Here is a 16889-nt window from a genome sequence, read left to right as displayed (position 1 = left end):
AAAGGTACCCAAAATCTAGTTCACTCGATTCCTCTCCGTAATTTTTCTAACCTAATATAATATCAAAACACCAACTAAAAAATGAACGAAGTCAATAATTATAGCAAAAATAAAAGGTTATTTAAACACCCGACATCTCATCAACATTTTGAAAAACAAATATATGTAAAAATATTGTGATAGATATAACAAGTTGATAATGCAATGGAAAGAAATGTACATGATAGAATAAAATGTTAAACAAATGATGAGAAAATTGGAGATTTCAAATACATCATTCTTGTAATAGCAAATACCTACCATGATTGAGTGAATATTTGTTGAGTGAATATATAGAAAGAAGAAAACCCCTCTCACCCTCATAATTGAGTTCTGAACACCATGTGCTTCCTTAAAATCTCTATCTCTTTGTCTGGCACCATATTCCTTCTTTCCCCACACAAGTACCCCAAGCTTATCCTCTTTCACAACTTCACCCCTATATTCCCCTTCAATTTCTTCAACTACAATTATTAAAATTAAAATACAAAACAAAATATTGACCAAATCAAGTTCAATATTTCACCAGATACGAACTCTGTAAAGGGCAAAATCGTCCTAAAATTCATATCATTCATCACTATATAATAACTACGTTGTCAGAACCCCAAACACATCTCCATGCAGAAACAGAAACTTTTCTTCACACTACAACACACCATAATTCATTTCATATCGTAGCAAACATAAGCATATCATATTTATCATATAGTATATAAACTATATACTAAAATTAAATTAAATTTCATATCAACCACCACAATGAGAACCATTAAGTTTTTCCAAGCAATACTGATATTAACATTATCACTCACCGCCACCGTCCACTCATGTCCACCGTCAGACAGGGCGGCGCTACTAGCCTTCAAAGCCGCCCTCCACGATCCCTACCTCGGCATCTTCAACTCATGGACCGGCACCGACTGTTGCCACAAATGGTACGGGGTCAGCTGCGACAGAGGCTCCCGCCGCGTCGCGGACATCAACCTCCGCGGCGAGTCGGAAGATCCAATCTTCGAAAAAGCTCACCGCACCGGCTACATGACCGGCTACATCTCACCAGCCATCTGCAAACTCAACCGTCTCTCAAGCATAACCCTCGCCGACTGGAAAAACATCTCCGGCGAAATCCCCCGCTGTATAACCTCCCTCCCTTTCCTCCGCATCATTGACCTAATCGGAAACCGTATCTCCGGTCCTATCCCCTACACCATCGGAAAACTCCGGCGTCTCACCGTGTTAAACATCGCCGACAATTCAATCTCCGGCAACCTCCCACCGTCGTTATCCAACCTAAAAAGCCTAATGCACCTCGACATCCGTAACAACCAGATCACCGGGCCCATACCTAAAGACATCGGCAGGCTTCCCATGCTGAGCAGGGCTTTACTTAGCGGCAACAAAATCAGCGGGCCCATACCGGAATCAATCTCTCGAATCTACCGTCTGGCAGATCTAGATCTATCTCGAAACCAAGTTTCCGGGCCGATACCGGAATCATTAGGTAAAATGGCGGTTTTGTCCACGCTTAACTTAGATATGAACCATATCTCTGGACTTATTCCAGTAAGTCTTTTTAGTTCAGGAATAAGTGATTTAAATTTAAGTCGTAACAGTTTGGAAGGTAATATACCTGATGTGTTTGGTGTGAGATCTTATTTTACGGTTTTGGATTTGTCTTATAATAGACTTAAAGGGAGTATTCCGAAATCTATGGCTTCTGCTTCTTATATTGGGCATTTGGATTTGAGTTATAATCACTTGTGTGGGAAGATTCCTGATGGAGTTCCGTTTGATCATTTGGAGGCTTCGTCTTTTGTTTACAATGATTGTCTTTGTGGGAAGCCACTTAAAGCTTGTGGTAATTAAACAAAATTAGTTTGTTATTTTGTGGAATTATATATGTGATTTGTAATAGGATGGAGAGTATTGTGTTTATTAGTAGTTAGTAGATTTCTATGTATTTGTGTTTGTAACTTTGATCGTTATATGATATATTATATCATTACATTACGATATAAATATAAATGGGTCAATGCTAAATAATTAAGATACGAGGATGATGTATTTGTTCCCTGATTTTGTATCAAGAAATGAGGAACATTGTAAGCTTTTATACTAATATGATGATAAACTCCAGCATTATTAGTTATTCACCTGGATTCTTCAACGGCTTCGTTCATACATTTTTTTTTTTTCTTTCTCCATGATTTCTTTTACGACTTGACACTCCCACTATAGGCCATCACTTTTTTTTTAATAAGCAATGATTCTATAAAATCAAAAGATTGAACCAAGCAATTGGCCTCGAGTGGTAAACGAACTCTTGCACAGTACATGAGCCTGTTGAGGTTCTTTATCACTGATTACCAGAACCTAACCAGGAAGATGGTACAACATTTTGCAGCCAATAAACACAAGAAGGTGTCCACCACCAGTCTGTTCAACGTAAGTTAGAGCACTTCTAAATCTCTATGTGAGTACATGGCACGTTTTATTGAGGAAACCATAAAAGTCTCACACCCAAATCAGGAAATGTTTATGGGAATTTTCATAACGGTTTGAGGGCCAGTCACTTCAATGAGTCTTTGGCGCAGAAGCCGACTTCTAACTTGGACGAAGTAATGAACCAGATTGAATGTTACATTAAGGGGCGAGTAAAGTAACATGCAAAATCGATCTCAAGAAGCCAAGGAGAAACCTCAAGCCCGACAAGAGGGGTCGGGACCAAGAAAAAAGCACTAGTGATACGCATCCCGAGATCAACCAACAACTATGCCAAGTTAGAGGCCGTACAACGGCGCCCCTGAGGTCTATTCACTCCTTAACACCAAGCGAGCAGACATATTGTGCAAGGTGGTGCATCTCAGGCTACTACCCAAACCACCCTGGCCTAGGATGGTCGGCGCGGTGATAGGGAAAAACGAAGGTTCCTGGTGCTCTTACCATTGTGTGAAAGGCCACCATATTGAAGATTGTCATTAGCTAAAGAAATAAATTGAGATACTCATTCAACGAGACAAAATATTGTCGTACGTGAAAGATGTTGGGGGTTCAGCGAGAAAGAGAAGCTTTTCTCCGAAGGAGACAAACTCGGAAGAACTTTCTACTAAGAAGGGGAAGAGCACTGAGGAGGTGCGTGAAACCCATATGGCACGCCACACCCTCAACACTATCGGAGGGGGATTCGCAGGAGGAGTCGAGACTAGCTCAGAAAGGCAGAGGTATATCCGAGCAGTAATGAATGTTTCGCAGAAAACATCACCTAGATCGAGAGAAGAGAAGTCTCTAGTAGTTAGTTTCTCAAGACGAGATTCGAGGGACATACTGGCCCATGAAAATGACTCGATGGTCATAAAGGCACATATACATAAGTGGAGTGTTAAGCAGGTGTGAATCGACTCGGGAAGTTCTGTCGACGTCTTGTATTGGGATGCTTTCAAAGGTATGGGTATGGACATGTCTGATATGCTAACTTTCAAAGGCACTTGGTCATTTTTTTGTGGGAGAAAGTTCATGTCTGGGGACACTTATCCGTACTAACCGTCTTTGGGAGTGGAGACAATGTCAAGTCCATTGAAGTCAGGTACCTTATTGTGAATGCAACATCGTCGTACAATATCATAATCGATAAACCAGCTTTCAACGCGCTGGAAACCTCCTTGTCCACTCTATATCTCACCATAAAATATCCCTTAGATGACAATCGGGTCGGGTGATCAAAGGAGATCAAGGAATAGTGTGGAAATGCTACAAGGATAGCTAGAAGTTGAAAAAGAAGTCATTGTAGGATTAGCCGAGAGAAACATACCTGTTGAAAGTCAATCTGGTGGACCTCGATCCACGGGAGGATTTGACGTCTGATAGTTTAACACCCATGGGGGACTTGAAAAAGGTGCAGATCGCAGCCGATGAGTCCTAGACCACACAGATCGGCTCTGGCTTAACTCAACAAGAAGAAGCAAATATCGTTCAAATGTTGAGAGATAACCTTGACCTCTTCTCATGGAAGCCTTCTAACATGCGGAAAATTGATCCAGACATAGTGTGTCACCAATTATCCATTGATCCAACGCTCAAAGCAGTGGCACAATGAAAGCACAAGGACGAGGAAGAAAAAAGGAAAGTCGTCTTGGAGGAAGTCGGGAAACTGTTGAATGCTGGATTTATATAGGAAATAAAGTATACCACTTGGCTATCCAATGTGGTCATGGTTGAGAAGAAACCCAGAAAGTGACGCATGTGTGTGAACTTCACCGATCTCAATAAATCATGCCCAAAAGATCCATACACGTTGCCTCACATCGACAAACTCATAGATGGGTCATCAGGATTCCGACTGCTTAGTTTTATGGATGCGTATTCGGGATATAACCATATAAGGATGAACTCGTTGGATGCTCCCAAAATGGCAATCATGACTAGTAGGAGCAATTACTATTACGAGGTGATGTCGTTTGGCCTCAAAAATACAGAGGCTACTTACCAGCGGTTGATGGATTTGGTATTTGCATCACAGGTCGGAAAAAACCTAGAGGTTTACGTGGATGAAATGGTGATCAAAACCCTGGAGGGAAAAAGTCACGTGGAAGATTTAGAAAAGACATTCAAGTCGGTAAGGAAGTTTGACATGATACTAAATCTCGACAAGTGCACCTTCGGGGTACAAGCCCACAAGTTCTTAGGCTTCATGCTCATACATTGGGGCATAGAGGATAACTCGGACTAGTTCCAGAAGATCATTGACATAAGGAGCCCTGCACCGGTAAAAGAAGTTCAATATCTGACCGAGAGGCTAGCTACCTTATCTCGGTTTCTATCTTGTGTCGGCAACAAATCTATACATTTCTTTACAGCTATCAAAAAATCCGCCAAGTTTGACTAGACGGAGGAATTTGAGAAGGCGTTCAAGGAAGTTAAGAATTTCCTTTCCGCCTATCCTCTCTTTGTGCAACTGAAAGCAAATTCCCCTCTCATCCTGTACGTGGCGGTTTTCGATAACACTTTCAGTTCCGTACTAGCACAGGACGACGAGGAAAGGGAAAATTGATATATTTCGTCAGTAAAGTCCTAAAGAGGGAAGAGACCAGTTACTAGAAGATTGAAAGATTGGCGCTGTCCGGGGTGATAACTTCTAGGAAACTAAGGCATTATTTCTAGAGTCACCCGATCATAGTCAAAACAAATAATCATGTAAGGCGGATATTGAAGAAGCTAAACCTGGCAGGAAGGATGGTGTCTTGGGCCGTTGAGTTCTCCGAATACTATATAACATTTGTGGCTCGAAGCAGTATCAAATCTAAGCTGCTGGCAGATTTTTTGGTCGAGTTAAGTTCACCCTCATTGGAGGAAATATTAGAGTAGTGGGTCCTTTCGGTGGAGGAGTCATCTAATCTCAAGGGCGGTGGAGCAAGGATAATGTTGGAGGGATCAGGAAATAAAGTCGGGTATGAGGTAGTCATTATCGGGTTAAAGTTAGCCATGAAGGTTTGCGTTACCCATCTATTTGTATGCACTGACTTGCAAATGATCGTCGTTCAAATCACAGAAAACTACCAAACAAAAGACTTGTTGCTATTAAAATATTTGCAGCGAATGCTGCAACTGGCTAAGGGGATCGTGAAGTTTGGAGTATCACATATCCCTCAAGAGGAAAATTCTAGGGCTGATCTGCTAGCTCGGATAGCAAGCACTAAAGGTTCAAGATTTAACAGGTCAGTGATTCAAGAGACGCTGGGAACACCGAGCACAGAGAATGAAGAGTATGGAAGCCCAATTGTCATACCCTAAAATTTTCCCATACTATTTCTCCTATTCAAATTCAAAATCAAGGTTTAAAGCTCAAAGACACTCTCTCCTAAACAAGGCTCAGAGAATTAGGGTTTTGTTGTTCTAAAGGAAGATCAATAAATCAATGGCTCTAAGGCATCCCATATGGCCTATGACACTCCACACTATCCCCATAACAAAATCCAGGGCTCAATACAAAAGACTGGTCACTCAATTGCTCAGAAAGTCAACAGTCGACTAGTTTGACCTAAAAGTCAACTGTGGTCAAAGTACAGTCAAAACTCCTGATTTTTTGTCAACATCCTCATATTGAAGTATCATTCACCATTTGATCAAGAATTGATCATGGTTCATCAAGGAAAGATCAAAAATCAACAATTCAAAAGGTTTCCAAATTAGGGTTTTTATAGGAGAAAGTCAACTAAAATTTGACCAGCCATAACTCCTACATGGAACATCATAAATTTTCCATCCAAATCTCATTTTGAAGGAAATTTGATTCTCTACAATTTTGTCTCTCACATGCCAAGTCTAAAAATGCTTCATTTGAGAGATATGGATCAAAAGATTATAGGTCCTTTTTTAAAGTCAACCAAAAGGAGTTTTTTTGTCAAAGCCAATATCATCAAGATAAATTCTTCAAATGGAAAAAAGTTTCCAAAGAGGCTTGTAGAGGACATCTTGAGGTTTCCAAAAAGTCCTAGAACTCCTCCATATCTTAAAAATTGAGAGAGATATGCCTTGTCAAAGTTGGTCGATTTCAAAGGAAAAAATGTGAAATAAAAGGCCTCAAAATGGATTTCCTTGCAAAGAGGCTCAATATGTTATGATCCATTCTTGCTATACAAGTCATCTAGAAGCTCTAATCAGAAGGCCACGAATTTTTGATTAAAATTTGATTTTATTTGAATTTTATTTCATTAAAACCATGGATTAAATCATTATTTGGAAGAAAAATTGAAAAGATTTGATTTTCCCTTAACTTCAATCATAATCAATCATCCAAATACATATTATTTGATTCAATTTCGTATTAATGAAGATTGAGGGGAGAAAATCAATTTTTGATCAAATTTGGAAAGATTCACCAATCAATCTTTTTCTAATTTCCAATCCTTGATTGAAAGAGATTTGAGTCAATTTTCTTACCCTAATCCATTATATTATATATAGATAACAATAATATAGATAACAAAGACAATGCATAAAGGGGGATTCACGAGGTTTTTTGGCAACCAACATAGCTTAACCGAGTACTTGAAATTGAAGAAAATTTTGAAGTTCGAATTCCAGATTGCAGCACTTCTCAAGGAAATTAGAAGGTTCTAACACGTTCAGGGGAAGCCTTTGAAGTTTTCTCCATCGCTCCTAGGTGTCGCCGCGTCAAGAATCAAACGCACTTCGTTCACGGTTTTGTCATTTATTTTTGAGTTTCGATTTTGGTTATGTAAGCATCATGAACATGTTTTGAATATAGATTCATAATCGTGAGGACCTGTACAATGTTTCTAGATTGATTGATTTGAGTTTAAGTGCGTAAATAGCATGACACCATGGCTAGGGTTTACGAGTTTTTAATTGGGGGCTTTCAATTAGAAGTGAAACCAGTCCAAATTGAGGGCACCAATGGATTTAAAAGGGAAATTGCAATCGATTCGCATCTGAGTAGGTAATTTATTTGCCATGTTTCTATAGTTTGATTTTGCAGGACATGGCTACGAATTGACATGTAGTAAAAACGCTGCAAAATCGTAGCAAAATATCTCTGCAATCTCTAAAGTTGCAACGAAGAAGAAGCAACTGGGGGCGCGCCAATTTGTTTTCAAATTTTATTCGTTTTAATTTTGTATATTATGATTTGTGTGGGTGACATTAGCAGCGAATGAAACTGGTTCAACTGGTCAAAGCAAAAGACTTGTTACCAATGAGACCTGGGTTCGAGCCCCATCGTCTCTCCTTTCTATTTTTTTTTTTGGATCTCCACCGAGGTCACATCTGAAGACCCAGAACGCAGGCGTATCATAGATTTCACAAGCCAACCACACTGGATAAAAGCTGAGTATTTCTAACTTTTCTTTTTATCTATTTGTTATAACATGGTTTTTTTTTATTATTTTATTTTATTCTTTCAAAACTCTTTTTTTTACTCTATTTTAATATTTGTTATAAATTTCTTTTTTTTTTCTTTCTTTTTTCTCTTAAAAAAAACATGAAAATTAAAAATATTTATTTTAATTATTATTAAATTTCTCTTTTAATTGTTTAAAATTAGTTAATTTGTCTAATTTATTTGTTTAATTAATTGATAGAATAAATATTAGAGTTAAGATATTTAATCGAAACTTTATTTTCACCGATTTAATTAATTGGTTCGAAAACCAACAATTAATTCATTTTTATTCTATTAACCATGGCTAACTTGTGCCCTAATCAGGGTTTGCTACGATCATTCCCTACACTGAAATATTTCTTTGTGCATTCTTTTCAAGGTTATTTTCAGATACCTCCCGATCACGTGCCACGCCTTTTACGAAGCTAAGTTCTGATTTTATTTTCCTTTAAATATTTACTTGTATTACAAAATTGATAATAGTGCTAAAACCTCGAAAGTCAATGGACTCTTTTGCACTCACGTCTTTTATTTGCTTCGCCAATTTTTCAGGGTTAACCTCGAGGCTACCTCCGACTACAAACCATATCAGATCAAATCAAAAAACTAAGCCCTTTTCATATTTATTTTCTTTTTATTATTTCCTTTTGCCTTTTTTTATTTAATTAGGTTTAGCCTTAATTGTCAATGAATCGATAATGCACTCACCCCTTCGTATTTTTTTCTTTTGCCAATTTTTCAGGGTTAGCCAACCGTCAAAGCTCGATAGTCGGTAACCCTAAATCTTAACCTTGTTTATTTATTCTGCTTTAATTATTAGTTGAGTCAGATCCGCTGGTTTCTTTTTCCCTTCCCCATAATATTTGTAACTGTTCCGAGGTTGTATTGCTTGGCCTTAAAGGCACTTAATCTGCATATTATATTATTTGCGTGATTAGTAATCTTAGGGAGTGCAAGCCTTGAACTGAATTAGCATCACTAATTATAAGATTAAATTTCCGAATTAATCACATGATTGTTGCACCCACGCACACTTTTTTGGTAACCTCTTCTGTTGCCTGTTGCCTTGTTGCCTTGCATTTTTTGCAGAATAGCCATGTCCCTCGAATACGAGGATACCTCATCCATGTTGCCTCGAATAATGCAAGGATCATAAGTCCCTAATGATGCTGCCTTCGATACACTAAATATGATCTCGTCCCTCGGAAGTTGCCTACAAAGGGCTGAGGTATCCTCTGGTTGCCTAAACGAAAAAGGCTGTTCTGATCCTTCCCTTAGACTACTTGCCTCCTCTATGGCAAGGGACAGTCTTATGGCGAACGAACTCTCGATGACCCTTCAATCTCCAAATCAAAGGACTTCCTTGCCCTCCTATGGCAGGGATAGCCCTGAAAGGCTAAAAGAACTTTTCTACAAATATTAAGGTAATTGCTCCTAATTGCCTTGCTCTGGCTAAACTCTTTTTCTACCCTTTTCTCAAATACTTCCAAAAAGCTACGCTTATTTACAAGCTAAAGTCTTATTTCATTTCTAAACTTTTTCTTCAAAAGAGCAAAGCAACTAAGAGCCCACGGAAAACCATGGATGCAAAGGGTGCCTTACACATTCCCTTTGCATAATTACCCCCGAACTCAAAATTTCTTTAAAAGGTTTTTTCTATTCTTTTAGCCTTTCTGATATTTGGATAAAATAAAAGTCGGTGGCGACTCTTTCTTAACCGCAACATTTCGATAAAGTCAGTTCACCGTATTACAGAACTGGCGACTCTGCTGGGGAGAATTTTCTTATAAAAGAGGGGTTACCTTAAAAGTTTAGGATTCACTTTAAAAATGTTTTCTATTGTTTGCTTTTCTTGCTTTATTTTTCAGGGCTGTTTTGGGAAATAAATGAAGGACGAATCCTATTCCCGGATTCAAGAACACTTAAGATTAGGAGCGGCATAGTCATGGAGACCCCCCTTGTGCATGCTTGGGGCTGGTCAAAATGAAGTTCGCGCTTGAGTTAGGCCTCCACTGGTTATTGTGCACCTCTTTTGCATGAAAGAGGTTTACGCATGTATCTTTGGGTGCTTTAGAGCTCAAGGACCTTTAGTCACCTTTAACCCATCTTAACTTTTAGGAACGTAGTGGGAGGGCTATTCTTGGTGCAAGCCAAGTTATGGTCGCGACCTGATACTACAGCTCAGATAGGTTTCTTCCTAAAGTATCATTATGTGGTATGCATGTATCACGTTCGAGGGTGCTTTAGAGGGGGCTGACAATTCTGGGTCACTAGTAGAACCCGTTGCTGAAATCTCTTTATCCATTGAAGTACCTTTGGGAAGGGTATATCCCTCGGTCAAACTCCATGCAAGCTGTAACACCCTTCTAAACCCCGCGGAAAAATTTTCAAAAATCAGAGTAAAACATGAGGAAGGGCATTACAACTCCAATAAAATAAATAAACATTCATGTCATGCCATATAAGGAACGATAAACCAAAATTATTCAGGTAGCATGTTAACACAGCGGAATATTCTTAACAAATGAATAATCAAACAACCGGAGTCATAGACTCATAATTCGACCATAAACCATAAACAAAACAGAAGTTTATCAGCCAATTCTAAAATAATGTTCCCGGTGTTACACGACCAGAGCATGACACAGACCCAACTGACTCTAACGAACTACTTGACGAGCTAATCCTCACCAAGTACACAAGCTACTCCTCAATCTGAAAAATAACAACAGTAAGGGTGAGTTTCATTCACATTAACAAATGTTATAGGAATATAAACAATACAACTTCATCCATACATTATTCACCCAAATCAATTATATTCAGATCGCATAGCAACATTTATCAAATACAGTCATTCATACCAAAATACACACAAATTGCAACATCGGACAACTTCCATTCATGTTACAATTATACACAACAACCTAATGCAATGCAACTAAATGCATGTGGTACCAATCATGGGATAACCCATCTCACCGATCCACCACCATAAAGATTCGGCTACTTCTCTCACTAATTCCGCACAATGGGAATTAGCTACCGCTGTCCCACCACCATAAAGATACAGCCCACAACATGATTATGAAATGCATGCATCAACCACGACATGCTCATCATTAATATCCACCAACAATTCATAATCATTCATGTCACAACATACAAGCATAATAATATCACAACCATTTGATATTCACCAAACACAATCCACAAAACCAACAAAATGATTTTTAAATTATAATCCCCTAATATACATCATTAAATAGGGAAAGAATTCATCTACCAGGCCCTCGAAACGGCGTGCAAAAAGGATTAACGGTTTAGAAGTTACGGATTTTTAAAATAAGTATTTTTCCAAAAAGCTTCAGTGGTAACCGGTTACTCCAATTCAAGTAACCGGTTACTACCTTACGGAGTAACCAACAAGTCTATTCGTAACAGCGGTAACCGGTTACTTCAAAACCAGTAACCGGTTACTGCCTCCCAGCAGAACCACAGAACACAAATTCCAACAGTGGTAACCGGTTACCCCAACTCAAGTAACCGGTTACTTCACAACGAATAGGCCATCTCAGTGACGTAACCTCAGGTAATCGGTTACCACTCCCCAGGTAACCGGTTACCTCGTACCAGAAACCCCAAAACTCCATTTTTCAGCACCTGCAACAATTCCAATCCATACCAGAACGTACCACAACGTATTGCAACATCAAACAGCACCAACAAACACGAAAATACACATTTACACATACTTCTAATCATGCTTTAACATCATTATTCAACACCAATCATCATTCACAACATAAATTGAATCAAAGTTCTATAAACCCCAAAACCCCAAACACCGACACATAATCCAATTCAGAATCCTAACATACGAATTCAATCGAATCATTCATAATACCCATAATAGAGGTTATTGAGAAGAATTCCCCCTTACCTCGATGTCGAATTCTTGGATGCTCTATCTCTTCGCACTTGCTCTTCTCCCAATTTCACATTCAGCTCTTTCTTCTCCCTTTTGGTTCTCTTTTCACAAAATACTCCTCTTTTCTATTTTATGAAAATATAACTTTATTTTAGAAAAAGGGCTTTACAACTGACACACCCCCCAACTGCTACTAGCAACACTGGCCCATTAGCCTTATTTCATCCATATTTCTCAAATAATTCAATTAATTCCAATATTTAATAAAAAAAATTAATTAAATTAAATAAAGAATTTTATGGGGTGTTACACAAGCCAAACCTAAGGAAATCGTGTGATTTGCGTGGACTTATCTGTGTTTATGGCTCATGCATCCATGCATCATTCATACATATCATGACTAACTCATTCCAAGGAGTTAAAGGATTGTTAACCATAATTTGTTTTGTAGGTCATGGAAATCAAAGTTCGTAAACCTTTCTGCCTCAGTTTCAAAGGGGTACCTACTTCTCTGAAGATTCTTTGTGATAATGTTTCTGGTGCTTTTGTGCTTTCCGAGTCTCTTAACAGATTAATCAGCCTGGTACGGACTAAAGTGGATGAAACTCTCCTCAACACAATGATCCGGTTTTATGATCCTCTTCTTCACTGCTTCACTTATAGGGACTTTCAGTTAGTTCCGACATTAGAGGAATTTTCCTCCATACTAGGATTACCTGTGCTTGATCAAATGCCCTACACTGGCGAAGAAGAGGTTCCTAAGTTAGAAGATGTTGCTGCTACGTTGCATTTGCCTCGATCAGAAATCAAGAAGGTTTGGGTGAATAAAGGAGAATATACTGGTTTATCGATTGACTTCTTGTATAGTCAAGCTGACATCTTAATTAATGCTGCAAGTATGGATGCTCTTGAAAAAGTCCTCACTTGCCTAATCTATGGGCAAGTTTTGTTCCCTCGTTATGACAAAATTGTGGATGTGATTGCTCTTAAGATCTTCATTGGTAACAATCTGGTTCCAACTTTATTGGGTGACTTGTTGCATTCCATCCATCATCGATCATCTAAAGGCAAAGGTTGTATTCTTGGATGCGCACCATTATTGCATAAGTGGTTTATTTCGCACTTATCCCGTTCTACAATAAAGAATGAAGAAGGTTTGACTTGGGTTCAGAGAGTCATGAGGCTTTCATACGACGATATCATTTGGAACCAAAAGAGTTTGAAGGAACCCATTTGTTTGATAGTTGTGGAGACTTCCCAAATGTACCTCTTCTTGGTACTCGAGGAGGAATAACTTATAATCCCATACTAGCTCGACATCAGTTTGGTTTCGCTTTGAAAGACAAACCTCACTCCATATATCTTAGCTCAGAAAATTTTGATTACGATTCAGATACAACCGGAAAGAAGAAGTTGTTTATTAGAGCTTGGTCCAAGGTAAAGAAAGTATGCATAAGAGAATTGGGACTAAGGAGTTACATCCCTTCAGATATTTATTTTAGGTGGATTTATGATCGAGTTGTTGAGTATGGTATGCCATATCCGTCTAATATCCCTGTTGTGCCAAGGGTTACCCCTCCGATCACTCCTGTGGTTTTGGAGCCTTATGTCCCCGCTCCAAATGAAGACCTTGGTGCTACCGTTGCTTCTCTAAGAAGGGAAAAGGCGGATCTTGAAAGGCGCTTGCGTAAGGTTGAAGCTGAGAAAGCGGTATTGGTGGCTAATGCTAAAGAGCGAGATGGTATGCTTGACTATTTCTCCCGCAAATGGAAGATTGAGGATTTCGTCTCTCCAGATCAGATACAATCATGGGAGCGAGAGATTGATAGGATCGTCCAAGAAAGAAACGAGATGATTAAAGCTCACAAAGAGGAAATCAGAAGTTTAAAGAGAAAGCGCCGACTCGAAGACTGATTTCTATTTATTTTTATTATAGTTTATTATTTTCAGCACTTTCAGATGTAACTATTAACTTTATAACATTATATTTTATATTTTTATAAGAGAATTAATATTTTTGCTTTTATCTTTCAAAATGTGTTAAAAGTCCTTTAATTCCTTGGAAACATTGCATACGCATAATCATATCATTCATAAACATTACATCACAGGTTTTTATAAAGCAAATACCTCATCTTTCCGCTGTTTATTTCAGTGAGAAAATGGATCTTGAACAATCTGTCAAAAATATTCAGGCTCAGAACAACCAGTTCCGAAAAATAATCTTTCACTTGGCCAAGGGGCAAGAAGAATTAAAGGCACTTCTGATCGAGAAGGAGAAGGATCAACATAGGCAGCAAGGTGGTCAAGATAATCAGAGATCCAAGCCTAAGCGGTCATTTACTCCGTTACACATACCGCTGTCTCAAGTTCTACAACAACTGCTCAATCAGAACTTGATAACTCTATTGCCTCCATATTCACTGCCTACCAATCCCACTCCTGGGTATAAGTACCATGCGAGATGTGCATATCATTCGAATAGTCCTAGTCATCATACAGAGGATTGTTGGCAATTGAAGCACAAGATTCAAGATCTCATTGATGATAAGATCATTGACTTCAACTCACTTGAGAAGCCCTACATGGCCAATGCCGTGTATAATCAGAAAAGTCGTAATGAACACAACCAATCTGTGAGGACAATTCTGATCTCTACACCAGTTCCACAACAAGGACGCAAGTCAGAGGCACCCAAGCGTCAGTTCACAAAGATCAATATGTCACTGGCTCAGGCATTATAATACTTGCTAAAGTCAGAGTTGATTACTTTAAAGGATCCCCCTAGGAATCCTAGTACTTCCGCTCATGGCTATAATCCCAATGCAAGATGTGCATACCACTCCGGTAGCCCTGGTCACGATACAAATAGTTGTTAGACGCTGAAGAACAAGATTCAAGACTTGATCGATGCTGGTGAAATTGAATTCAACCATCCCAAGACTCCTGTAGTGATCACGGTTCCCATGCCTAATCACGATAAGATGGATTAATGTCTAGAAGGATGAACTTTTTAGATCATTAGATTTACTTTCATTTGCAATTGCTATTCTGTTTGTTTAAACATTTGACTTATGATAGACATTATCTGTTTTAATAATCATCATCAGTGCATTGCATACGTTTGTCTTGAATAAATTATTTCGTTATCACTCATTTTAAGTTATGTCTTTACTTTGCATATGTTTTGTGATACTCAACTCCTGCTAAGTCGTAAGCCTTTTAAGGGAGGATGAAGAAAACGATACCGCAACCTCATACAGTATGCTTTTGAACAGACTATGCTGACGATGTACAGGCATTGTTTCAATTCCTAAACAGTGGAGATATAAGGATGTTAACCCCTAGTCAACCCCTTTGAGCCTAAGGTGTAGGAGTTTTTCTTTCTTGAAGAATTTAAAACCTTTAATCATAACCTGGGGCAGGGTAGTTACTCAGTTAACCCAATTATACTAGTTGTTTTTTACGCAAAAAATATGGATTCCCGTAACCATTAAGTCAGGCAATCAATATGCATCAAGAAGAAAAAGTTGTAAAGTCAAAACCTATGAAGGAGACTTATCAAAAATCGAAACATCCCGCTGACTGTAATCTCAAAATAAACAGTTCAGGCAAAAGTTAGGGATAACAAAGTCAAAAAAGAGGTCACTAAAAAATCCTCGACAAAAGGAAAAGAATTACAAAAACAAAAAATGACTGCCTGTCCAAATAAACTCCCATTACTTAAACCATCATCAAATGTCAAAGTTACGACTTCAAAGCTCTGCTAGAACTCAAAATGCAAAGTTAACTGAGCATAGGATCGAAGAACATCACGAAGATCGAGAAGGGTACAAATAAACTTTGAGCCTTTTATCCTTTGTTTCTTAAACCGTGAACCAAGCAACGCTACAACCCTTGAAAGTCCTAACTGAAGCATGGTTAGTTCGAAAGCATACTGTCACAATAAAGGTATCCCGACTCCTTAAGGTTCACCACAAATGCTGAGTTGGTATTTCATTTTTACAAACACCACGTTTTTACAAATTTCACGCTTTTACATCTCATGTTTTAAGATTCTTTCAAAAACTCAAGACAGACGTATGCATTGCATCTCATGAATTCATTATTAAACATATTCTGCTACATAATTTCAAACGTTAGCAACAGAAAGAATTTGCACAGGGTACGACTAATGACTGAAAGTTACCCCGACAGATAAGATTACTCCGAGAAGCAATGTCTCCTACGTATACAAGGGGCATGGCACGCTTTGCCCAATCAATCTGAGGCAATCAGGTCAAGTTTCAAAAATCTCTCAGAAGTATCAACAATCAGGGGCATTCACCCAAGTGGGGCCGAAGCTACTGCCCGATCAGTCAGGGGCATCGTACTAAGTACTAGGGGCATGTTACCCAGAGTACACATCTCACAAGGTCCTCGCGAGGCGAATCTTTCCAAAGTCCCTACTAGCAGGGGAAAATCTATGCAAGTCCAGTTTGACATCTTGATCAATACTCAGTGGTGTGTCCTAATCAATACAAATCCAGGAGTGGTAGTTACTATAATACTGAGGGCAACTTTCAAGACACCCATGTATCCCCACAGAGCCGGGTTCACAAGATCATATCCCCACAGAGTAATCATTAAGAAGATATCTTTAAATGCTCTTGTCCCGACAAAGGCATGGCTCCCCAATAAAGTTTACATCTTCAACACTACCGGTTCTTCAACACGTTGCTCTTCCCCAACATGGTTTACTAATATCTTTTATCCCCAGTCAGGGTACATCAAACTACTGATCACCCCCAAGCAGAAATCATAAATCCCCAACTGAGCACCCCCAAGATAAGATCAAAACATCAAAATCGCAACAACAGAAAGATCTATCCTCCCAATCAAGATGTTTCAAACAACATAAATCATAGTCATACATCATACATATTCATACATTGCATACAGTTATAATTTATACATAACATACAAAACTCCCCATTTATACATAACATGCACATAAACATTGCATAAAATTGACATTGT

The 16889-nt window shown here is 38.6% G+C and overlaps 1 protein-coding gene across 1 annotated transcript; it reads left to right on the top strand.

Annotated features, from left to right (window-relative positions):
- Nucleotides 1-633: 633 nt before the first annotated feature.
- On the top strand, nucleotides 634-2161 carry LOC131621842 (DNA damage-repair/toleration protein DRT100-like). Its single transcript, XM_058892883.1, has one exon. The coding sequence runs from the start codon at nucleotides 802-804 to the stop codon at nucleotides 1906-1908; it is 1107 nt and encodes a 368-aa protein (XP_058748866.1). The 5' UTR covers nucleotides 634-801; the 3' UTR covers nucleotides 1909-2161.
- Nucleotides 2162-16889: the final 14728 nt, after the last annotated feature.

This window comes from Vicia villosa, unplaced genomic scaffold, assembly GCF_029867415.1.
Source record: "Vicia villosa cultivar HV-30 ecotype Madison, WI unplaced genomic scaffold, Vvil1.0 ctg.000011F_1_1, whole genome shotgun sequence".
NCBI classification, from domain to species: Eukaryota; Viridiplantae; Streptophyta; class Magnoliopsida; order Fabales; family Fabaceae; genus Vicia; species Vicia villosa.
The sequence above is the reverse complement of the archived record's forward strand: the minus strand, read 5'-3'. Positions and strand labels throughout refer to the sequence as shown.

What these genes read in the sequence shown, in the direction of transcription:
- LOC131621842 (XM_058892883.1), top strand. Translation starts at nt 802, where the DNA reads ATGAGAACCATTAAGTTTTTCCAAGCAATACTGATATTAACATTATCA.